At 43.3% G+C, this 24,105-nt stretch overlaps 2 protein-coding genes across 4 annotated transcripts in view; one reads left to right on the plus strand and one right to left on the minus strand.

Annotated features, from left to right (window-relative positions):
• Positions 1-14,903: 14,903 nt before the first annotated feature.
• On the minus strand, positions 14,904-22,151 carry PEX12 (peroxisomal biogenesis factor 12). 2 transcript variants are annotated; one of them, XM_029612747.1, is made up of 5 exons: positions 22,027-22,151; positions 21,404-21,530; positions 20,594-20,739; positions 19,387-19,940; positions 14,904-18,002 (listed from the first exon to the last, which is right to left on the minus strand). In XM_029612747.1, exons 3-5 carry the CDS (start codon positions 20,717-20,719, stop codon positions 17,603-17,605), a joined length of 1,080 nt encoding a protein of 359 aa, XP_029468607.1. In that variant the 5' UTR covers positions 20,720-20,739; positions 21,404-21,530; positions 22,027-22,151; the 3' UTR covers positions 14,904-17,602. The 2 variants fall into 2 exon arrangements, with proteins under 2 accessions (XP_029468607.1, XP_029468606.1); XM_029612746.1 differs by lacking the exon at positions 22,027-22,151 and adding an exon at positions 21,643-21,983.
• The window catches only part of AP2B1 (adaptor related protein complex 2 subunit beta 1), a 340,179-nt gene continuing 338,129 nt past the window's right edge, over positions 22,056-24,105 (plus strand). For both annotated transcript variants that reach the window (XM_029612743.1, XM_029612744.1), the window contains exon 1: positions 22,056-22,194. The gene's annotated coding sequence lies outside the window, so the exon portion shown is untranslated. The remainder of the gene's footprint in view (positions 22,195-24,105) is intronic.

Below are 24,105 nucleotides of genomic sequence, written 5' to 3' on the forward strand. Positions count from 1 at the left end.
TCCCCAGTGGCAGTAACACTGAACATAGGGCAGAAAAAGCCAGGTCAAACGTTATGGCGCTTTCCTGTTTTCCGAAACGGGGACAAGGATTTTCAGAAACTTACAAGATAAATGGACAGAATACAAGATTTTTAATGCCCAACATGAAGCCACAACCCCATTTGTTTTGGGAAGCTGGGAAAGTGGTCCTCAGAGGGAACATCATAGCTTATGTTAGCCCAAGGGCTAAAAGGATAGACAAAGAAATCCTTCAATTAGAACCTATCCTGAAAAAAAACAAAGAAAGACTGGATAAATTCCCCCCCAGAGGCTAATCGTAGGTTCTTTTATAGCACCCTCAATAAACTTAATACGGTGTTACACCTTTGAGCCTTCAAAGCACTACAAGTAGCCCAACATAATTTTTTCAAATTTGAAAACAAAATAGGTAGTCCTTTAGCTAACTTGATCAGAGCCGCTCGCCCACATACTTACATAAGGAAAATGCAAATGCAAAGGGGCACATGGGTATCGCACCCAAAAGATGTGTGTGAAGTGTTTCGTACTTTTTATGAATCCCTTTACAAAGCTGATCAAATTCCACGCAGAGATAGAGTCCTTTTTTACTGGCATTGAGTTACCTCAGTTGTCCCACAGTCAGAGGGAATTCCTCAATCGCCCTATACAAACGTATGCAGTCCTGCACACCATTAATGCAGTAGCAGCAGGGAAGTCTCCGGTACCTGACGGTCTATCTTATGATTTTTACAAAATTTTGAGAGAACATATTGCGGCTTCCCCCTCACTAACCTTTACAATGAAGGGCTAGCACGTAACAACTTCTGAGGCGTTTAACAATGCTCACATTATAATCCTACCTAAACCCGGGAAGAACGATACTCAGACCGCTTCATACCGGCCCATTTCACTGCTGAACAGTGAATTGAGGTTACTAGCCAAGATACTGGAAGACAGGTTGAGCATACGCCTTCCTAAATTAATATCAGAACATCAAGTGGGTTTGTGAAGGGTAGAAGAGCTACAGGTCACATTATAAAACTGCTAACGGCGATGAAATTTTGCCAGGATGAGAAGCAGGGGGCTTTAGCAGTGGGATTTGACGCTGAAAAGGCATTTGACAGAGTTTCATGGGCTTATCTTTTCTTTGCACTCAGACATTTTGGGTTCTCAGGTGCATTTATAAATTACCTACTACACGACTCGCCGGCGTCACAAGTTATAGTCAATGGCCTTGCCTCACGAACGGCACATCTGCAGAGAGGGATATGTCAGGGCTGCCCCTTTCCCCTCTGCTTTATATATTATCCATAGACCCACTATTGCAGCGGATAGCTCAACACACAGGCATCAGGGGCTTCAGAGCACATTTGGAGTTTAAGGTTGCTGAATTCGCAGATGACGTGCTGGTGTTCTTAACCTTGCCCCGTGAATCGCTCCCGGCCCTGTTGGATCTCCAACTACACTTTGGGTCCTTCGCGGGACTAAACATCAACCTTGATAAATCGGAAGCGTTGGACATCAGTCAGATGGCCCAACCGACCTGGCCTGGTTCCTTCCCATTCAAATGGGCCCCTGGGGTGCTTAAGTATCTAGGAGTGTTCATTCCAGTAGCGCTAGACACGATCTATAGGCAAAATGTAACACCCAAATTAAAACACACGACTGACTCCCTGACTCTGTGGCAGAAGTTACCACTATCGCTCAAAGGACGCCTCCACTTATATCAAATGGTGCTACTCCTGAAATGGAAGTATATCCTTCAAATGTTACCCCTGTGGCTGAACGTGCGAGACATACGTGCGAGACAGTCCTTAACAGATTCTTGTGGGGGAGGAAAAAAAGGCACGGATCCCTCTGAGGATGTTGCAAAGGTCCTCAGCGGAGGAGGGCCTTGGGTGTCCCAGTCTGTTCAAATATGGGTTAGCATGTAATATGAGGTTTCTTAGTGATTGGCTTTTTGCCACTTCGTATGCGACTCTTCGGGAGTGGTATGGGGTACCATTCCTTAACTCACTGCTACACGAGGATCCAAGTAAAATCCCCTCAAGTCTTCGTGCCCACCTTCTAGTGATGACCTGCCGCCATACCTAGAGGCGAGTGTGTCTGTGGTTGGCCCAACCGAGAGGTGTCTCTCCCTTAATGAGAATAACTAACAATCCATTCTTCGAGCCTGATAAAGGAATATCGGTGTTTCAGCGATGGACCTTATTGAGGTTAGAATATTTACACCAATTAGTTCACCCTACACGGGTATATTGTACAGTTTTGAAGAATTACAACAAAGCTTTCCTATCCCAGGAAGGAATTTTACAGGTATTTGCAACTCAGGCATTTTATGCTAAAACATAATCGACAGCTGGAATAATGTCAAGAAAACTGTGGCCTTTACAAATCTCTTGCAAACGAGGGTAGGTTCAGGCCCCAGTATATCCAAATTTTACAAAGAGTTGGGGGAATGAGTTAGGAAGGGAGGTCCTCCAACCAATTTATTTACGATGGAAGGAGTGGGCTCCTTTCCACCTCTTCTTTGATGACTTTCTGTCCGCCTACGCCCACATTAACGAGATCCTAAGGGAGACACAATATAAATTTTTATGGCAAGGATATTTCCCGCCGGCCTGGGCATTCAAATTTAAAATTTGTGCATCTCCAGAATGTACAAAATGTGGACGGGAGATAGGGTCATATTTTCATTGTTTCTGGGAGTGCCCAGCTGTTGAGAAATTCTGGAGTACCGTGATTCAGAAATATTCATTGATATGGCAGTAAGTAATTCCGCAAGATCCAGACACTTGGCTATTTGGGGTCTCGCCCTCCCTGAGATCTACCCATTCAGAGCTTTTGGCATTTATTACAAAAGCGGCGGTGGTGGGCAAGAAGGTAATACTAACCAATTGGATAGGGGATAGACATCCAGATCCCAAGCACTGGTTTGGGAGAATGTTGGCTCTTTACTCACACGAATTCCAGGAAGCCCAGACCCAATCTGCTCCTAGCAGAACAGGTTTGAAGGCTGTGTGGTCTACATTTCAGGAATATCTCCAACCCAGAGTTCATTCCACTTGAACCCCTACAGAGCGCAAAGGGGACATTGCATTGGTCTTCTTAACCGATATGCAGACAACACCTATTATCGGGGCTGGAACAACCCATTCCCCCTGTTTCGAATAAAGGTATTGTCCAATGCTTTTACACAGGCAGGAACTCCTCGTGGGTGGGGAGAGTGAAAGACACATGTCTTATCGTACCGGTTTACAGCGAAACAAAGGGATAACCAGAGATATAGGCGAAAAGTTACAAAAAACAGGGAGATGAATTCAGGACAACTACGATAGTTGTTGTCCTGAATAGGTAGGTAGAATTAGCTTAACATAGCGCTAAGATAGAGTAAGCAACCAACAATTTAAAATTATAAAAAAAATTTTTTTTACATTTTAAAACATTTTTAAAATGGTAAACAACAAGCAATAGTAAACAAGCAATTTAGAATAGTAACTTGGCATGAGACCTGGATGGCACTCAAACAGTTCTTCAAGGGGTGATTAAATCTATACAGAGCGACGAGAAAACGGAATTTGTGTTGAGTCTTAGGGGAGGAGGGAAAGGGCTAGAAGTCCAAAGAGGTGGGTGAGGGGGGAACAGAGGGCTGAGGAACTGGCAGGGTAGATTGCATTATTACAGGTTTAGAGCAAGAGAGCAGCAAGAATAATGAAAGTTATTAATGAATCAGTGTAGTTCTGACTGTAAATTGTAAATGAAGATTTTTGTATGATCCTTATTTGAAGTGTGGTCAATCAAGGGAAGGCTTGTTTGAAAAGCCAGGTTTTCAGTTTCTTTCTGAAGGTGAATGGGCATTGTTCAAGGTGAAGTTCAGGTGGTAGTGAAAGCGAAATTCAGGTGGTAGTGAATTCCATTGAGTATACCAAAGCTAAACTGGAAACTGCAACAAGCCAGATTCTGTATGCAGTGCAACAATGGAAACCACCATTCCTCATAAAACATCATGCATAACAATTAATCCCTACTAATAAAAAGAATAACTATTTCACACAACTGATGAACAGAGTTGTGTGAAATAAAATGTTTCAAACAGCAAGCACATTAAATAATACACAATACTCCATACCTGGAGATTTTCATTTCCAATATCCCTGCAGTTGTGGAATAGTAGGTTTGATGCACAAACTTTCTCCTCTCTTTATCATACACACATTTGTATTCTCTCAACACATACACTCACACACTGTCTTTCTCTTGCTTCTCCCCCCCCCCCAACATACATGCTCTCTCTCTCATTCACACACTCATACTTATTATGCTCTTTGTAATACATCATTAAAGGAGACATTGCCCATTCTCATGGCCAGCCATGCAACAGCCTAAGGGGACTAGGGGAATGGCAATGGAGAGTATGCTGGATAGGGAGAGGGCCAGGAAAAGGGTGCTGGCAAAGGCAAAGCATGGGGGTCTCACTATAGTACATGTCATTCTTTTGTTTAACAGCAGGTAATTCCAACTTATTAAGGGAGAAGGTGGGGGGGGGGGGGCAGCAGCCTGGTGAAGCAACACAGTGTGAGGCTACGCCATTAAGAATAGCCTGCAGTGATCAGCGGGCAATCACAGTGACAACAGGGTGCGGGCCACTGCTGGACTGAAAACAAGAGCTGAGAGGGAAACAGATGATGGAACGTGGCTGATGCTGGCATACCCCAGAGAAAAAGTGAGGGTCGGCAGGGACCGCAGCAGGTGCCTCAGTCACTAGAGAGGCTCAGTGGGAATAAAGGTATTATTTGAACAGTCTAGTCACAGTAGTAAAGAAAATTCTTTTTCACTCAGCACATAGTTAAGTTATGGAATTCACTGCCAGAGGATGTGGTTACAGCAGTTAGTGTAATTGGGTTTAAAAAAAGTTTGGTTACCAGGCTTCAGCAGGGTGCAGAGGAGAGGTTAGCAGCTTCGGGTTCAGGACCAAGATAGAGAAAGAGTTCTGTGTGGCAAGGACAACTTCAGCAGGTTCAGGGGTTTAGGCAGACAGGTTGAGCTGTGCTGGCAGGCTGCTCAATTTTGGAAAAAATAAAATTGAGAAATCAGACCAATGCATAATAATGGCTATATTCAGGATGGGGAGGGTTCTGCTATTCAGATTTAGACTTGATGCCGGTTTCATTTCTACCATATTTTCTTTAAGTAGAATTCCTGACTGGAGCTAGTTATATTTAGTGGTGCTGCTTGCTAGAAAATATTAGTACATTTTTTTATTTTTTATTTATTTATTATTTTTATATACCGACATTCATCTCAATCGAGATATCACACCGGTTTACATTCAGGTACTGTAGGTATTTCCCTATCCCCAGAGGGCTCACAATCTAAGTTTTTGTACCTGAGGCAATGGAGGGTAAAGTGACTTGCCCAAGGTCACAAGGAGTGACAGCGGGACTTGAACCTTGGTCTCCTGGTTCACAGTCCACTGCTCTAACCACTAGGCTATTCTTCCTCCCTCCCTCCCTCCATAACATAAGATATGCCATACTGAGTCAGACCAAGGGTCCATCAAGCCCAGCATCCTGTTTCCAACAGTGGCCAATCCAAGATTAATAGCAGTTTATGGATTTTTTTTCTAGGAGGTTACCCTGGCTGTTGCCTAGTAACCAGAGACTGGAGGTAAGAGGAAAGAATGCACTGCCTCCATAGCATGCAAATTTTATCTCATGCATATGAATTATGGATATCCTGAAAAACCTGACTGGCTGAGGGTCCCCCCAGGACAGGTTTGGGAACCTCTGCACCACAAGTTTGTATGTTTTAATACATCAGAATATAATTATTATTGAAAATACCATTTAGCTTAGCCTTTAAGTGGTGTTTTGAAAGTTGGACTATTTTTGGGCTTGTTACCTCCTTTTCCCGGGTTACTTGAGCTAGTTTGGGGCTACACTGTGTCTTACTTTGTGCTAAAAACCCCATTTAAAATCTGGCAACACTGAGTCTGGGCCATAGGTAGAGCCAAGGGAGAGATGCACATGCGGTTGCAGTGCTGAGGTTATTTGAGTCTGCTGTTAAGCATCACACCATTTTTTAATGACACTTATGGCCAGGGAGACAAGAACACTTAGATTTCTATTGAAAACATAACATTTTTTATTATTCAGTATAAGTATTTTGGGAGATGCTGATGCCATGCCTCTGACAACCTGTCCAACAGTATCTCATCGTATACAAGAAGTGATTCTTCTTTTACAGATAACATAAGATTCTAGACTTGCATGACTGCCCAAAGAATCATTTACATAGGTTGTCATGTCAACCACATGATGGCTATCTCTGAACTGCCCTGATTAGTTTTCCCAGAAGGTGGGGCTTAACACTGCCCTGTGTAAACAGGTTAAGAAAAAAAGGTAAAAATAAAATAGATACCTATCCTGTGACCCAGGGTATCCTGGAAGGGCAGATGTTGGTTCTTCATGGAAAGAGTTTGAGGCCCGGGCTTGAAAGGGAAGTCCCACTTTGAATGAGAGGACCCAGGGAGTAAGAGCTGGGGCCTGTGCCGAGTGTGGATTTGGGAGAGGCCGGTGTAGACAGCAGCACACAATAGAGGCGGCAGCAGTGAGTTGTTCCTGAGAGGCTGGGCAGAGATGGCAGGCGCAAGTGGTGGGCCTGTGATGAGACAGCTGAAAAGAGGCAGGGCCAGAATGAACAGCTGAGTGATGAGCCTCTGTCTCTCCTGGCCGGTCCTCCACTGACAGCTCAGTTGGGAAATGTATCCCAATACCAGCATAGTAATCCCAGACAATAAACCAACATGTACAATAATGCTTGATTCCACACTAGAACCAAAAATAGTTGATCCTGTTCTCATCTTTACTACTGTGACTAGACTGTTCAAACTCTGGTCAGAACTATCTGGGAAGTTGGCAACCCTAAATAAGATCTGACCAATATGGAAGAGAAATAAAAAAATACGTGCAGTCCCTCTGAATATATCATGAATACTACCACAATAATCAGAGATACATATATGCTATATATACTTATATATTTTTTATTCACATTATTATATAGTCAATCTAATTGAAAATCATCTTTACACCCTCTACATATAATGCTTACATCAAATGGATGCCCCACAATATCAATTAAAACATTATCAAAGCTCCCAAAGTTTCATGATGCACACATATTCCCAACTACTCACACCATAATACAATCATACTCACACACTAATACATATTCCATCATCCCAAAATTGCATATAGTAAGAAAACCAACTCCCACTATAGCCAATTACACCACTTCTTACAATAATGTACTCCTCAACCATAACAAATTTTGGATTTACATAATGAAATCACACACTACCCATTGTGAATTTCAAATAATGATGGCTATATAATTAAAAAAAAATTTTTTTTTTCACACTATCACTAGGTTCATCTACTAACGTCTGTTAACACAGCTCACATAACTCCCAGTGAGGACCCTCGTTTCACCCTCAACGGGCTTCTTCAGGGGAAATCATCAAAGCAGGTCTGAAGAAATGTCTGAGGCTTCAACACTATCTTCTGTACTGTAATGTCACTGATTCTACAATTCATTCCACACAACTTCCCACGTCGCTCAAATCTTCTTTATGTGCCTTCTATTGAACTCCATCCATACATTTTAACATCGCATAACTTCCAATTCACACAATGTGCTGGTAAGGAAGTTGTCCTTGAAAGAATGTTTGTGTGAAGTTACACGGAAGAAAATTCTGATCATAGGCAGTATACAGGAGCTCCGATCACGTTGTTGTACTGTTGTAATAAACTGTGCATTGTGCGAATTGGAAGTTGTGCGATGTTAATTTATGGATGAGATCAATAGAAGGCACATAGAGATTTGACCTGTTTCTTCTCCCCAGATAAAAAAAAAAAGTCTTGTGTTGTGCCCCAGAACTAAAAAGCAAAAGTCACTTTCATCCCAGAAACTGTTGCATGTCAAAGCTTGATGAACAGTGCCTGTAAAGCATTTTAGAATCCTTTGTGGCAGTTGTGCTGCATTCTAATAAATCAAAGTCCTGTATCATTTGAACTGATACACCAGGTTAAGAGAGCATCCAGATCTCAAACACAAGGATGACTATAGCCCTTGGAGCTTCTTACAGTACAACGATTACTGATCCATGGTAATAATTAATACCGCACGGAACAGCAACATGGTAGTGGCACCATGCTGAGAGCACAGAGAGCCATATCTGTGGATCCCAGTCCATTTGATCAATCCATCACTGGAGCAAGTGGTTTTACCGCCCAGTGTACAAGCTTTAGCATGTAAGCTCTCTAAAGCAGGGGCATTTTAACCATGCAGTTTATCATGAGATCAGTTTACAGCACCAACAATTCTCAACCTTTAAAATAGCAGCTCAATTTGAGGGAAAGGGAAAAGATGATTGAAAGCTTGTAACTGTTCCATGTTTTCAATCCAAAGATTTATGAAACACTGATGGTTTGTGTTTCTGCCATACTTGTTTTTAATTCACTTAACTGATCTCTACAAACCATCAGGAGAAGGGGGAAGTTAAACTTGGTTCACTCGCTCCCACTCTGGGGAACCTCATTCACCTCAATCCACTTGGGCTGGTCAGGGATTTCCAGAATTAAAATGCACCTCTCACCAAGGCCAGAACCTCCTCTACCTAGGAATTTACCACACTGCACAATGGAATGCCCTTAGCAATACTATCTCCAGTTTCCTCGTGGTCCCAACAATACTATCTCCAGTTTGTGAGTTCTCTACAATAGAACTGCTTCTGAAACCAGCCCTGGTTAACCCACAGTCAGTGAAGTTCCAGAAGCTGGTTAAGGCTCATCTATTTGCTAGCGAGGTTTAAGATGAGATATAGTAGTATGGGTGGGTTGGGCTCTCCGGGAGTGTGGCATGCAGTAATTATGGTCTAGTTGCAACACGCTGCGAATGCAATTAAGGTCTTGAGAGCTGTAATTCGGAGGGTTCAGATCAAAACTCCTATCCATTCCATCTACAAAGTTAAATAACGTTTTCCCATATAAAACTTATAGATCTAGCCCAAAATAGAATAGACATATAAACATACCAGGAAAATCAAAATTGATTATTGAAATAATCCAGCCAACAAGTTCCGCTCGTTTAAATGAAAAGTTAAAAGCTGGAAAGCAGACGTGCAAGTGAAACTGGTGAGGAGCGCGACATTAACGGTTTCTGACCTGTGGACTCCAAACAAGTAGATCGAACTTTCCAACTTCTTCACACATCTGAGGCAAGCCCTTGCTTTAAGGCCATTCATCCGCTTTCTTCTATCTCCTGCTGTCTTGGTAGACCATCACCAGCGATCTAAGGCAATTAAATACTCAGATTTAGAAACGATCTTGTATGTTTCTAAGTAAACAATAATAACCCTTCAACTTTTCAAGAAAACAAAAATCAGTGAAGATTATGTATTCACCCCTTTACTGCTGAAGACTTTGGGCATTAGAAAACTTGTTCGTAAAGGCCAACCGGAGACCAAGGACTACTGGCATCAGAAGTGGGGCAGAGTATTATGCATGTAAAACAAGCAAACGACTGTCACTGGAGGATGGAATGGCCACTCCAAACCTCTACGTGGAGCATAAGAAGTATAAACCCACAACCGCAGCCCCTTCAGAGCAAAAACTGATTCAGAGGGTAACCGCCTCTACTACTCAGAACTACATTATTAATTCACAGCCCACTCCAACACCATTTATTAAACAGCAGTGTAGTTTATCCTCCCCTCGCCACCCCCCACAACGGAAACAGGAAGCGGAGAAGACGCTCTAGCCGCCCACTATTCCCTATGGTCAGAAGCGACTCTCACGCTCAGTTGTGTGGGTACTCTATGCCACCGCTCCACTTTGCTCTGGCTGACTTCCGGTTTCTCATCCGCAGTCTTTTGAGGTCCCACCCTGGAGGTTGTGCTTTCCGGTTCGCCCAGTCCGGTTTCCCTGACCTTCTATTTAAGTTACTCCTGCAGAATTCAACCCCCGCCCCCCTCCGATTTCCTCCCTCCAAAACCTGAAGCGCATGGACAGCGGCCAATCCGAGAGTGGGAGCATCTCAGCACGGCAGAAAATAGCCTAGGAGATCCTGGCATTCCGCGAATGCAGCGCGTCCCGCGGCATGCCGGTGACAGAGGGGAGGGTGATAGAGAGCATGGGAGGTGAGAGAGGGTGGGTGGGAGATGCTTGAGTGTGGGTTTCAGAAAGAGGGATCCTATATGAGGTGAAGGGGATGCCGGTGAGAGAGAATGTGTGTGTATATGAGGGGGAGTTGGGGGGGATGCTTGCAGGTTTCAGAGAGGGAGCCTATATGAGGAGATTGTGAAGGAGTGTGTGTATGAGAGAGAGAGATTGGGAGCTCGTGTGTATGAAAAAGGGATTGTGTGTATGTGAGAGTGCTAGCCTGTGTGAAGGGATTGTGTATGTGAGGGAGCCTGTATGAGGGTGTGTATATGTATGTGTATTGGAGAGAGGGAGTATGTGTGTGAGAGAGGGAGGGACAGAGGGAGCCTGTGTGAGGGGCAGTAGTGACAATCCGGTCAAACTCTGGGACTGGCAATAGAGTGGAAAGGGTTGAGCCTAGAGGTGAAGGGGAGAGATATTGGCAGGTGGAGGAGTTGGGGCCTGAGAGGGCAAACTGGCCAGGGAGAGCGAGTGGAAGGGACAGTCTTACAGTGAATTTCTAGGGAAATTCTGCTCAAAATATTTAAAATTCTGCAACTTTAAATAACTTTTTTTCTGTATTAATTTAAAATGTAGTTACTTGAAGACTGTCATGTAAATTCTGTTATTTTGACCAATATAAAATGTGCAGAATTTTAAAATATTTTGTGCAGAATTCCCCTAGGAGTATTAAGTATATCCACCCCTGTGACTGAGAACATTAGGGCACTGCTGGGCTGATTCTTATGAGAACTCCAGGCAGGCATCTCACTGATAACCCAGGGGTGCTCAAACTGGTTCTATGCCCCCCCCCCCCCCAGCTAGTCAGGTTTTCAGGATATCCCTAATGTATATTCATGAGACTTATTTGCTTGCACTACCTTCCGTGTATGCAAATATTTCTCATGCATATTCATTAGAGAGATTGAAAACCCAACTGACTGGGGGGGGGGGGCGGGACCCATAGGACCAGTTTGAGCACCCCTGTGATAACCTCTGACAGTGGCCAATCCAGGTCACCTGGAGGAAGTAGCCAACAGATTCTAATGGAAAGATCCAGTCTCTTTTTTCATTCTCAACTCCTGGCAGTAAGAGTTCCCCAGACCTGCCTAGTAAATAGTTGTTAATGGAGTTTTCCCCAAAAATCTTGTCCAAACTTTTTTTTTTTAAATTTAACTGGTCTCACTAGCAGCACTGGAGCCATGCAAATCTCACATAATAGCAGCTATGTTCACACTCGGGCTGATGCAGAAAAACCCGTGGGAGAGCCGGCGAGTGCCCACTCTCCTGGGCGAGCGATTCAGTAAGAAATAATATGCTAATGAGGGCCTGCGATAAAAGGAGACGCGACAGTAGCGCCTCCTTTTTGACAGAAATGGCAGCTGTCAGCGGGTTTGACAGCCAACGCTCAATTTTACCGGCGTCTGTTCTCGAACCTGCTGATAGCCACGGGTTCGGAAAACGGACGCCGGCAAAATTGAGCGTCTGTCTTCCAACCCGCGGGCAGATTTTAATTTTTTTTTTACTTTTGGGGCCTCAGACTTAATATCGCTATGATATTAAGTTGGAGGGTGTACAGAAAAGCAGTTTTTCTGCTTTTCTGTACACTTTCCTGGTGCTGGCCGAAATTAAAATGTGCGGCTTGGCTGCACATTTTACTTTCTGTATCGTGCGGGAATAACTAATAGGCCCATCAATATGCATTTGCATGTTGCGGGCGCCATTAATTTTGGGGGGGTTGGCTGTGCATTTTCCACACGCTATTACCATTTACTGTATAAGGGGTAAAAATAGCGTGTCAAAAACACGTGTCCAACGCGGGGCTAACTGCGCTCGGCCTGAGCGCACTGTACTGCATCGGCCCGACAGTGCATTTTTGTGTTAGATTCTTGCAGAGTCCAATCTTCAGCACTATGGCACCCTCTGGAGGTAGTTCGATGAGATCTACTCCCTGTTCGACCTACTTCTCTGAGAATTTTTACAGTTCGAAGAGTCGTGCTGGAGAGCCATAAGAGTCCTCAGAGCTTGGTTAGCACAGGACTGCCAAAGGGACATCACTGGAGCTCACTCCTGTTCTTGGTCCTCGTTCTTTACTTGAAAGTAAAACTGGAGAAGCTGGTGTCTCAGCTGCGTGAAGAGGATGACTACTCCATTCACCTGCCAGCATCACCCTGGAAGAAATTCTACAAGGCCTTTTAGGCTGCCTACCCCTTTGTGAACATGGCCTGGGAAGGCTGGTTTCTCTCGCAGCAGCTGCGCTACATTCTTGGAAAGGCTCAGCACCACTCACCACTGCTGAGCATGGCAGGGATGCAGCTGGTGAGGCTGACCTCAGAGGATATCCAGGCTATGGAGCAGAGAGAAGCTTCTTAACTCCCAATGAAGACCCTCGTTTCACTCTCAACGGGCTTCTTCAGGGGAAATCATCAAAGCAGGTCTCAAGAAATGTCTGAGGCTTCAACACTATCTTCTCTACTGTAACGTCAATGATTCCACAATTCATTCCACACAACTTCCCACCTCACTCAAATCTTCTCTATGTGCCTTCTATTGAACTCCGTCCAGACATTTTTAATATCACACAACTTCCAATTCACACAATGTGCTGGTAAGGAAGTTGTCCTTGAAAGAATGTTTGTGTGAAGTTACACGGAAAAAAATTCTGATGAAAGGCAGATCAAAGGAGCTCCAATCACGTTGTTGTACTGTTGTAATAACTGTGCATTGTGCGAATTGGAAGTTGTGCAATGTTAAAAATTTATGCATGGAGTTCAATAGAGAAGGCACATAGAGAAGATTTGAGCGACATGGGAAGTTGTGTGGAATCAGTGACTTTACAGTAGAGAAGATATTGAAGCCTCCAAGACATTTCTTGAGCCCTGCTTTGATGATTTCCCCCCGAATAAGCCCTTTGAGGGTGAAATGAGGGTCCTCGTTGGGAGTTATGTGAGCTGTGTTAACAATGTTAGGCGTTGAACCTAGTGATACTGCAAAAATGTTTTTGGGAATTATTGTGGGGCATCTATTTGATGTAAGCATTATATGTAGAGGGTATAAAGATGATTTTCAAAAAGATTGACTATACAATGATGTGAATAAAAAATATATAAAGCCAGGTGACTGTGGAAACAAGAGTATATATAGCATATATGTACCTCTGATTATTGTGGTAGAGTCAATATGGAAGAGAGACATATAATCAGAACAAGCGGACACCCCCCCGATTCTGCAGGACTCCCTCATCTCCCTTCTCCCACTCAGAAACCACATAATTAGCCTATGGCTGCATAATTTACAATTTACAAGAGCGTACCTGCTTTTAGTCTCAGCTGCTTCCTGCTTCAGCCCCCTCCCCTTGCAAGCAGCCTGTAGGGAATAGGTGGGGGAAGTAGATGAGGCTGGTGTAGACAGCCTAATCCAAACCCCCCCTCCTATCCTGAAGAGAACAGAAATGGGTGGGGGTTAAGTTGGAACAGTTAATTTTTGATCTGTCAAAGATCTCTTAAACCAAGGTGCCCAACTATACACCAACTCCAATGTCCTGGATGTTTTGGAAGTCTAACTGCTGCTGTCCTACAGCTGGCAGCCATAAAATTAATTTCACTTCATAGAAGCCTGGATGATTGGCACTCCTGCTGACAAGTTTCAAACTTGTTTTAATTCAGATCTTTTTTTTTTTCTTGTCTTATTATGGGGCCAGTATCTGTGCATATCATTCTGTGTAAGTAACAAGATGATACTGCTGATGGTGGGTCATTTCAGCATTAATAAGCTCATATACTTGGAAAGGCAACAAGGACTTTCTCAAAAAAAAAATTGGTGCACTGTATTTCATTTCAAAGCAAGTGTCATTTCACAATTAAAAGCTTGCTCCTTGTGCATCTTTTCTTGATCATTTTTGTACTTGATACATTTTGTGCTTGATAGTTTAAATATTGTTAAAAAACAAAATGTGATATGTTCAGTAAAAGGTTGAATTTTTGCATAGTAATATGTGAATCTTTGAGCAAAATTATGTAAATTGCACAGATTAAGTGCCACAGAATTTTGAAAAAATCTGCAACAGAGCAGGGGCTCTGCATATAATGATGTGGAAGAGTGTGAGAGGGTTGTACCAGGGTAGGGTGGGCCATGTACTCTGGAGAGGAGGGGCAAAATAACATGGAGAGTCTGAGGAATTTTAGAATCCTCCAGAAAAAGTGACTTGCCCAAGGTCAGAGTGTGGCAGTGGGGGAAGTGGGATTTGACCCTTGTGTCCCTGGTCAGCAGCCCCTTGTCCTAACACAGTAATGCAATTCTATCTCATGTATATTCATTGAGGATAGCTTGAAAACCAGACTGATTGGTATCCCCTGAGGTCTGGAATTACCCACCTCTGCTCTAACCACTGGGCTTTTTAAAAAAATATTTTTTTACCTCTCTTTCCACATGCAACTAATATTGATCTACAGGGCTTTTTATACCTGTTCTAGGGACCCAAGAAGCCAGTCACGACTTCAGGATAGCCACAATGAATATGCATGAGATCAATTTGCATATATTGAGTGTCCATGATATGCAAATTTATCTCATGCATTTTCAATGTGGCTATCTTGAAAACCCGACTGGCTGTGAGGTCCTTAGACAGTTTGCTTCTCGAGCAGGGCTTCCCAAAGTGCTACCTGCAACATACAATAAACAATCACAGGAAAGGATTCTGGAGGATAAGAGATCAATAGAACCAGGTTTATTTCCATCCATATTTTACAAATTTATGGTATGTTTTTAACATAACTGGGAGTGTGGAGTGCTGCATTAAGAATGTATATGAAAGATGTGCGAGTGGACAGTTGCGTGTCTGCTATGGAAATGATGAAAGAAACAAAAATTCATCCCAGTTTAGGCAATCACAGACAGGAACTCTACAAAATAACCAAAAAAAATATGGTAACGGTGAGCTTTATTGCTTTCAGTATATTTTAGCTGTGTGAATTAAGACAGAAAAGTGTATCTGCAGAGGAAGGCACACTAGTTGAAATGTTAGTGGTTTAAGCGCTGTCTGCATCCAGTCCCACCAACACTATCTTTTTCACTCTTCCTGCTAGACAGCTATTGGTCTCCTTTAGCTTTCGCTATACTACACTTTGCAGTGGGGTTTCCTAAACCTGTCCTGGGACGACCCCCCCCCCCACCAGTCAAGTTTTCAGGAGATCCACAATGAATACGAATGAGATTAAGTTGCATATCAGTATATACAAATTCATCTCATGTATATTCATTGTGGATCTCCTGCAGACCTGACTGGCTAAAGGGTCCCAGGACAGGTTTGGGAAGACCACCTTTACAGGGAATATTTTTGGGCAGAGGTAGCAAACTCTGATCCTTGAGAGCCACAAATGGGTTACATTTTCAGGTTATCCACAATGAATATGCAGGAGATAGATCCGCATGCACTGCCTCCATTGTATACAAATCTCTCATGCATAAATCATTGTGGATAGCCTGAAAACCTGGCCCGTTTGTGACTCTTGAGGTGGCCACCCCTATTTTATGGCTTCCATTTTATTACCTCAGCTTTTGATTAACTAAATCTGAGTATTCAGGATCTCAGATTCACCCTGCAGTGGCCTAAAAAGCCTCCAAAACATACCCAATTATGATGAACGTAAAAAGCTGGTCTGGCTTAAACTGTTATAGAATAGGAATCTTAGCATATTTCCTAGTCCTGCACTCCCCTCTGCTGACCTCTATTCAAGGCTCTTGTTCTTTAAAAAAAAAAAAAAAATTGTTTAGTACACTGCTTCTCAAACCTCTTCTGGGGTAACCCAGCCACTCTGGTTTTCAGGACGTCCATAATGAATATGCACAAGATAAAACTTTGCGTGCACATTTTCTCTCATACATATTCATTGTAGACAGCCTGAAAACTTGACTGGCTGCAGGGCCCCACCTCAGGTTTGGGATCCTCTGGCTTAGTACTTTTAATAAAGGAATTGTCCAAACATTTGTGGAAAAATGAGAACAAAAATTACCGTGCTCTACCCATTTACTACTATGATCACATCGTTGTAAAAGTGCAGCATAGATTATTTGGCAAATTTGATTAGCATTAGATAAAACACTCATTATTTTGTCAGGGATCAGGAAAAATTGGATTTTGTGCTTCAACAAAACTAACTGGCATAACCAACTCTAAAATCTTGATGGTAAAACACTGCATGCTACAAAGCTGAGTGGAGGTGAAGTCAGGCCTCTGGGAGGCTCCCAAAAGTCCCCTAGCAAGAAACCTGGGCTCTTTAGTCCTAGAGACAGAGGATCTGCCAGAGCAGCTGAGAACAAAGTCCACAACGTGTGGTCCCAAATCTCGTATCCAGGTGATCTGAGACAAGGTTGTGCTTTCCGACGCAGAGAAGTAAGGGTGTGCTCAAGATCTCCTTCTGGCAAAGAAGCCAACAATGTTCTCGTCTTCTCTGAACCTTCAGATAAAGCACTGCTGCTTCCCAGCAACATTTTAAGAGCACCGTGCTTCAGCACTTTACACCATTCCTTCTTTTACAGCGGTAGTACATTAGGTACAGGTGAGTTTGCTTTATATTTGTTGCCTTGCAAAGGCACTGCTTGCAAGATCTTATTTCTTTTGAGGTGTGGCTAATTAAGCTCATGGAATGGATCAAACTGCTACATAAGAGGAGTCTTAAAATACTGCTACATGCAGCAACGACCTCCATCTAATTCCCCCTCTTTTTCTAATAAGGAAATGCAATACTAAACATCTGGGGAACCGAAGACAATGAACAGTAAGACAATGTTTTGGCACCTGATGTGCAACATTAAAAGGAGTTAACACCGCTTAAATTATTTGAAGATAAAATATTAAGAACAAAAGGTAAAATTAATCTGGGCTAGTAGGTTTCTGAACTTTTCTCCCAATCCGTTCTGGGCATAGTTTTCTTTTGGGAGAATGGGAATTAGAAAATGAGGAGAGAAACACTATCGTAGGGTGGACTGGAGCTCAGCCAACACCACAATACAGCAAGTCAGAGGCAGGGCCTCTTAGCAAAGCCCTTTCAATCCAGAAGCACAATAAAACCCCTGGTGTCCAAACATGCCTAGCAAAGGAGGCCTGAGAGCAAATGCCGACCAAAGAAAACAGACATTTGATATCTCATTCACTAGTTCTAAAGTGCTGATCCTGGCAAGAATAAAATACAATGTCATGTGCTGCCTGTCCCTATTGCCAGCTGGAAGGGAGTGAGTGTGAACAAATCTATAGATGACTCCCAGAAACTGTCTGGGAGGGACAGGCTTCTGTTAATGAGATGCCTCACAATTTCCTATGGCCACCTCACACTTACAGCAGTCTACGTTCTATTTACGTTGTTTTTTGTTAGTTAATACAATCATCTTAATTCCACCCAGTTCATTCAGCCTTCGGGAGAATACAGCTTCACAAGGTGCTGCAGCTCAGTAGGGTACCCAGTTACTGGGCACCGCTGGTGATGCTTCACATAGTAATAAGCACAGCGGTAGCAGAAGACATAGCCCGACGTGGAGAGCGCAGTGTCGTTGGCTCGGATCTTGCGGCAGAGTGGGCAGACGGTCTTCAGTTTCGGCAGAAGAGGCGAGTACGTCTCTTGGTCGAAGTGGATGGGTGGAGGAGGGGCAGGGAGTGTGCTCCGAGCTTTGATAGTCTCCTGGTTTTCAGAAGAGTACCACCAGTCCAAGAACTGCAGGAAGAAGACACCCACAGAGAGGCCGGTGGAGAATGATAGTGTGATGCTTCCCAATGCTCTCTTCACAGCTCTTCTCAGTTTGTTGTTTAGGCTGTAGGAGAGGAGGGGGTGCAGATATAAACGTTAATGTTTTCTGAGACTTGTACTACTAATTAATCAGCTGGCTGGACAAATGAGTACATGCACTGCCCATGGTGTAAACTGTACTGTCCATGCAATAAGCATTAACAGTACCTCAGCATCGAGCATGTTACCTCATGCTATTTGGGTAAGTGAAACATGAATCTAAGCAAATTGGTTGGTCCCAAGTTTCCACAACAGAACTGGATAAATTAGTACTAGCCCACATGATTTCCATTTCGGTAAAATATATTTGACTCCAGGGGAGCTCCACAAGCCATACTCTGCTGCCTTCCCACCCTCTCCCTGTTCCCCTTGACCCCATTGGTTATGCATTTAGGCCACTAGAATGGGCAAGCAGAATTAAAACTGAATAGATCAGTGTTGTCTGCTAAAATCCCAGTAAAAGACTTGGGATTTATTGTGAAAAAGCAGTGGCCACACAGGTTATGTTAACTGAGGGGAAGACTCAGGGTTAATGTACTGGTTGGGTTCTGGGCTCCACTTCAAGGATAACCAACAGTATAAGAATTTCAGAGGAGAGCACCTAAAACTAAAAAGTAATTGAGAAACCCATCAAAAACGGCTCTTCTTTAAGAAAACTGGTTTACAAGGGACAGGATGACTTTTAACAAATACAGCAGACATTCCTATTGGGATCTTGTAGGGGCAGGCAGAACAAAGGGAACCCTCAGTATAAAGATGTACAATTTTTCAGTTGGAGAATTGTTTTAAACACTAAACTAATGCAACATGCATCCAGAAAAATAGGTCCTCTCTACATCTACTGTATTGATAGGTTTAAGAAGACATAGTCAGATCCCTAGAGAACAAAACGATTGGGCTGCACTGCTACTGGGAATAAGAAAAAATTAAAATCACATTTATAAGCTGACAGTACCCACCTACCTTTTCATCTGCTGAAGATTACCTGTCGTTTATACCGTCCAAACAAATACGAAGTAATGGATTTAAAAGGGCATTCTTAACAGTGTTGCATAAGTTACAGATTAATCCACAATAATCCACATATTAAGATGCCGACATTCTAGCGATTCGATTCCCTGAAGAAGGAGCGTTTACTCCGAAACATTGCAGTGTTGGATAACGGATTATAAGAGGCTCGACTATATAGTGGACTTCATCTAGATAAGTGCACTGATAGCTCTAAGATTAAGATAAAGAATCTATGAATCCAGATAAACCATCTCTATAATAGTGACCGATGATTATAAAGCCCTAGCGCCACTCAAGGCTTAGTCAGAAAAAGCTATAAGCAGCCCGACATGCTATATGATAAGATAAGTCCCTTATTTTTCTTATAGCAAGATTTTTATATTTTGAAGATTACCTACCTGTGTGCAGACTGCTGTGAGACAGCTACAGAAGCTTCTCTCTGCTCCATAGCCTGGATATCCTCTGAGGTCAGCCTCACCAGCTGCACTCCTGCCATGCTCAGCAGTGGTGAGTGGTGCTGAGCCTTTCCAAGAATGTAGCGCAGCTGCTGCGAGAGAAACCAGCCTTCCCAGGCCATGTTCACAAAGGGGTAGGCAGCCAAAAAGGCCTTGTAGAATTTCTTCCAGGGTGATGCTGGCAAGTGAATGGAGTAGTCATCCTCTTCACGCAGCCGAGACACCAGCTTCTCCAGTTTTACTTTCAAATAAGGAACGAGGACCAAGAACAGGAGTGATCTCCAGTGGTGTCCCTTTGGCAGTCCTGTGCTAGCCAAGCTGTGAGGACTCTTATGGCTCTCCAGCACGACTCTCTTCAAACTGTAAAAATTCTCAGAGAAGGAGGCACTTGCCTTGGCCAGGAAGTGCTGCTGGAGAAGCAAGTCGAACAGGGAGTAGATCTCATCAAACCACCTCCAGAGGGTGCCATAGCGCTGAGGATTGGACTCTGCAAGAATCTAACACAAAAATGCAGTGTGAACACAGCTGCTATTATGTGAGATGTGCATGGCTCCAATGCTGCTAGTGAGACCAGTTAAATTAAAAAAAAAAAAAAAAAGGTTTGAACAAGATTTTTGGGGACAATGCCATTAACAACTATTTACTAGGCAGGTCTGGGGAACTCTTACTGCCAGGAGTTGAGAATGAAAAAGAGAGACAGGATCTTTCCAGTAGAATCTGTTGGCTACTTCCTCCAGGCGACCTGGATTGGCCACTGTCAGAGGTTATCACAGGGATGCTTAAACTGGTCCTATGGGTCTCCCCCCAGCCAGTTGGGTTTTCAATTTCTCTAATGAATATGCATGAGAAATATTTGCATACACGGGAGGTAGTGCAAGCAAATAAGTCTCATGCATATACATTAGGGATATCCTGAAAACCTGACTGGGGGGGGGGGGGGGGGCGCATAGAACCAGTTTGAGCACCCCTGGGTTATCAGTGTGATGCCTGCCTGGAGTTCTCATAAGAATCAGCCCAGCAGTGCCCTAATGTGCTCAGTCACAGGGGTGGATATACTTAAATAGAAGGAACTTTAAAAATTAACTTAGCTCTTAATGGAAAAAATAAAGGTCTATTTGATAATATGGCCTATGAGGATTGTTGTACATACCTTTGCTATATGCTGAAGTCCAGGCCTCACTGCCGACATCAAACTATCCTGTGCGATAACTTCGAAGATTGAGGGCCTCTCATCACTTACAGACGTAGTTGTGAGATGTGCAGCGTGCTCAGCCATTCTCAGGGAAAATACTAAATCTGAGCAGAAATAAACACAGTAAGAAATAAGACTTATTTCTTATTGTGTATCAGAATATTCAATTGTTTATCTAGCATAGTTCGTAAAGCTACCAGATCAGTCTGACATTTCTTTAAATGGAATCTCGCATAGAAAGGAAAAATGCTTAAGTAAATTGCACATTTTTAACACTTTTTTTCCTTAAAAAAAAAGTCCTTATGTATTATGGTTTCTCCATCTCTAAACTCTTGAGGACAACAACATGAAACAGTCTTTCATATTGGGATTTGCAGGGTAATTTCTAGTGACCCGGACTGATCACTGTCATAAATAGGATGCTGGGTTCAATGAACCATTGGCCTGACCCAGCTTGGCACAGCTTATGTTCTTATTTGCTTTGTCTGTCTGTGTACACGTTATCTCCCAAACCCATTCAATTTACAGCTCTATATGTCTATGTAAACCCCTATCCATTCCATCAAGAAAGTTAAATAACGTTTTCCCTTATAAAACTTATAGATCTAGCCCAAAATTGAATAGCCATATAAACATACCAGGAAAATCAAAATTGATTATTGAAATACTCCAGCCAACAAGTTCCGCTCGTTTAAATGAAAAGATAAAAGCTGGAAAGCAGACGTGCAAGTGAAACTGGTGAGGAGCGCGACATTAACGGTTTCTGACCTGTGGACTCCACTCAAGTAGATCGAACTTTCCAACTTCTTCACACATCTGAGGCAAGCCCTTGCTTTAAGGCCATTCATCCGCTTTCTTCTATCTCCTGCTGTCTTGGTAGATCATCACCAGCGATCTAAGGCAATTAAGTACTCAGATTTAGAAACGATCTTGTATGTTTCTAAGTAAACAATAATAACCCTTCAACTTTTCAATAAAACAAAAATTAGTGAAGATGATGTATTCACCCCTTTACTGCTGAAGGCTTTGGGCGTTAGAAAACTTGTTCGTAAAGGCCAACCGGAGACCAAGGACTATTGGCATCAGAAGTGGGGCAGAGTATTATGCATGTAAAACAAGCAAACTGGAGGATGGAATGGCCACTCCAAACCTCTACGTGGAGTATAAGAAGTATAAACCCACAACCGCAGCCCCTTCAGAGCAAATACTTATTCAGAGGGTAACCGCCTCTACTACTCAGAACTACATTATTAATTCACAGCCCACTCCAACACCATTTATTAAACAGCAGGGTAGTTTATCCTCCCCTCGCCACCCCCCACAACGGAAACAGGAAGCGGAGAAGACGCTCTAGCCGCCCACTATTCTCTATGGTCAGAAGCGACTCTCACGCTCAGTTGTTTGTGTGCTCTATGCCACCGCTCCACCTTGCTCTGGCTGACTTCCGGTTTCTCATCCGCAGTCTTTTGAGGTCCCACCCTTGGAGGTTGTGCACTTCCGGTCCGCCCAGCCCGGTTTTACTGACCCGCCGATATTCGGAGAAGTGAGTCCTGTTCTGGGTGAGTATCTATGTGTTTGTTGTTGTCCCTCCCCGACTCAGCGAGGGAGGGCGGATAGAGAGCTGGACGCACTCAGAGAGAGAGAGAGAGAGAGAGAGAGAGAAGCAGCCAAGGAGGGAGGTTGGTGAGAGGAGGAGGCAGGGAGGGTGTGGGCACTCGGGGATAACGGGAGAGTATGGGCGAGCGGTGCCAGCTCCAGTGAGGAGCTTTTAGCCCTGGGTTTGTGAGGGAGAGATAGTCCTCGAAGGAGGGCGGGGGTTCTGGAGATTACTGATAGGATGCTGGGGGAGGGACTCTGGTGTTTGCTACTGGCAAGGGTTAGTCTGGGAGAGAGGAGCAGCGGGTGAGGGAGGAGCTGCGCTGTAGGAAGCCAATCGCTGTGGGTGCTTTTGCTAGAGATTTTTCTGCTGGACAGTTCCATTTCTTAAACCTCCTGGGAGATGGATCTTTTGCTGATGAAAACACCCGAATCAGTCGGAATCAGAATTTAGTCACTTTAAGGCGGCAATAATTAATAAAAGTATGTATGGTGGTCTAGAACAGGGGGCTGCTCAAACTGGATCTACGGGCACCTCTGCCAGTCGGGTTTTCAGGATATCCCGAATGAATATGTATGAGATTTATTTGCATGCACTACCACCTGTGTATGCAAATATTTCTCTTGCATATTCATTCGGGATATCCTGAAAACCCGTCTGGCTGGGGGAGACTCATAGGACCGGTTTGAGCACCCCTGGTCTAGAACATAAGTTTTAAGTCAGGGTGACCAACGGTTCCACTTTATAGAATATCAACAATGAATATGCATCAATTGTATATGGTATGAGAATAAAGCTAATTTGCATGACTTGGTTACCCTGAAAAGCAGACTTTGGCCTTCGGATAGCATGTATTGTGTTTTTTGCCCATTTGAAGTGTCTGTGATCACTTTTGCACTCTAATTTTGCCAGCTTTCTTTTTGCAGTCCTATACAAAATATTTTTGTTAATACTTCTGCTGTTTTCCATATAGTTCGGGATATGATTACTCTGTATTATTCCAGCATCTTGTCTTTTAGGATATTAAAAAGTTGGTGCAGGGCTTCCCAAACCTGTTCTGGTGACTGCACAACCAGTTAGGTTTTAAGGATTTCCAGAAAGAAATTGCAGGAGATAAATTTGCATGTAATGCATATGCATTTGTCTTGCATATTTATTGTGAATACTTATTTATAAAATATTATATACTACATAATTGGTGACAAACATAAATGCAGTTTGTAATAATACACATTTAAAATATACAAAATAAAACTTTAAAGACCACCTCGATTTGTCCTTTGATCTGAACCCTCCAAATTACAGCTCTGACTTCAATTGCATTCTCAGTGTGTTGCAGCTAGGCCATGATTACTGCATGCCATACTCCCAATGACCCGGGGAGCCCAACCCACCCATACTAACATCTCACATCTTAAACCTCGCTAGCAAATAGATGAGCCTTAACCAGCTTCTGGAACTTCACTGACTGTGGGTTAACCAGGGTTGGTTTCAGAAGCAGTTCTAGTGTAGAGAACTCACAAACTGGTGATAATATTGTTGGGACCATGAGAAAAATGGAGATAGTATTGTTGGGAGCATGAGGTGAATGCTAAGGGCATTCCATTGTGCAGCGTTGTAAATTCCTAGGTAGAGGAGGTTCTGGCCTTAGTGAGAGGTGCACTTTAATCCTGGAAATTCCTGACCAGCCCAAGTGAATTGAGGTGAATGAGGTTCTACAGAGTGGGAGTGAGTGAACCAACTTTAACTTCCCCCTTCTCATGATGGTTTTGTAGAGATCAGTTAAGTGAGTTAAAAACAAGTATGGCAGAAACACAATTAGTGTGTTCATAAATCTTTGGATTGAAAACATGGAACAGCTACAAGCTTTCCC

Source organism: Rhinatrema bivittatum, chromosome 8 (genome assembly GCF_901001135.1).
Source record: "Rhinatrema bivittatum chromosome 8, aRhiBiv1.1, whole genome shotgun sequence".
NCBI classification, from domain to species: Eukaryota; Metazoa; Chordata; class Amphibia; order Gymnophiona; family Rhinatrematidae; genus Rhinatrema; species Rhinatrema bivittatum.

Coding starts and splice junctions, on each gene's coding strand:
- PEX12 (XM_029612747.1), bottom strand. CDS start 20,719: ATGGCTGAGCACGCTGCACATCTCACAACTACGTCTGTAAGTGATGAG. Junction 19,941..20,593: donor GACTTCAGCATATAGCAAAG/GTATGTACAACA, acceptor TTTTTGTGTTAG/ATTCTTGCAGAGTCCAATCC. Junction 18,003..19,386: donor TCACAGCAGTCTGCACACAG/GTAGGTAATCTT, acceptor CCTCTCCTACAG/CCTAAACAACAAACTGAGAA.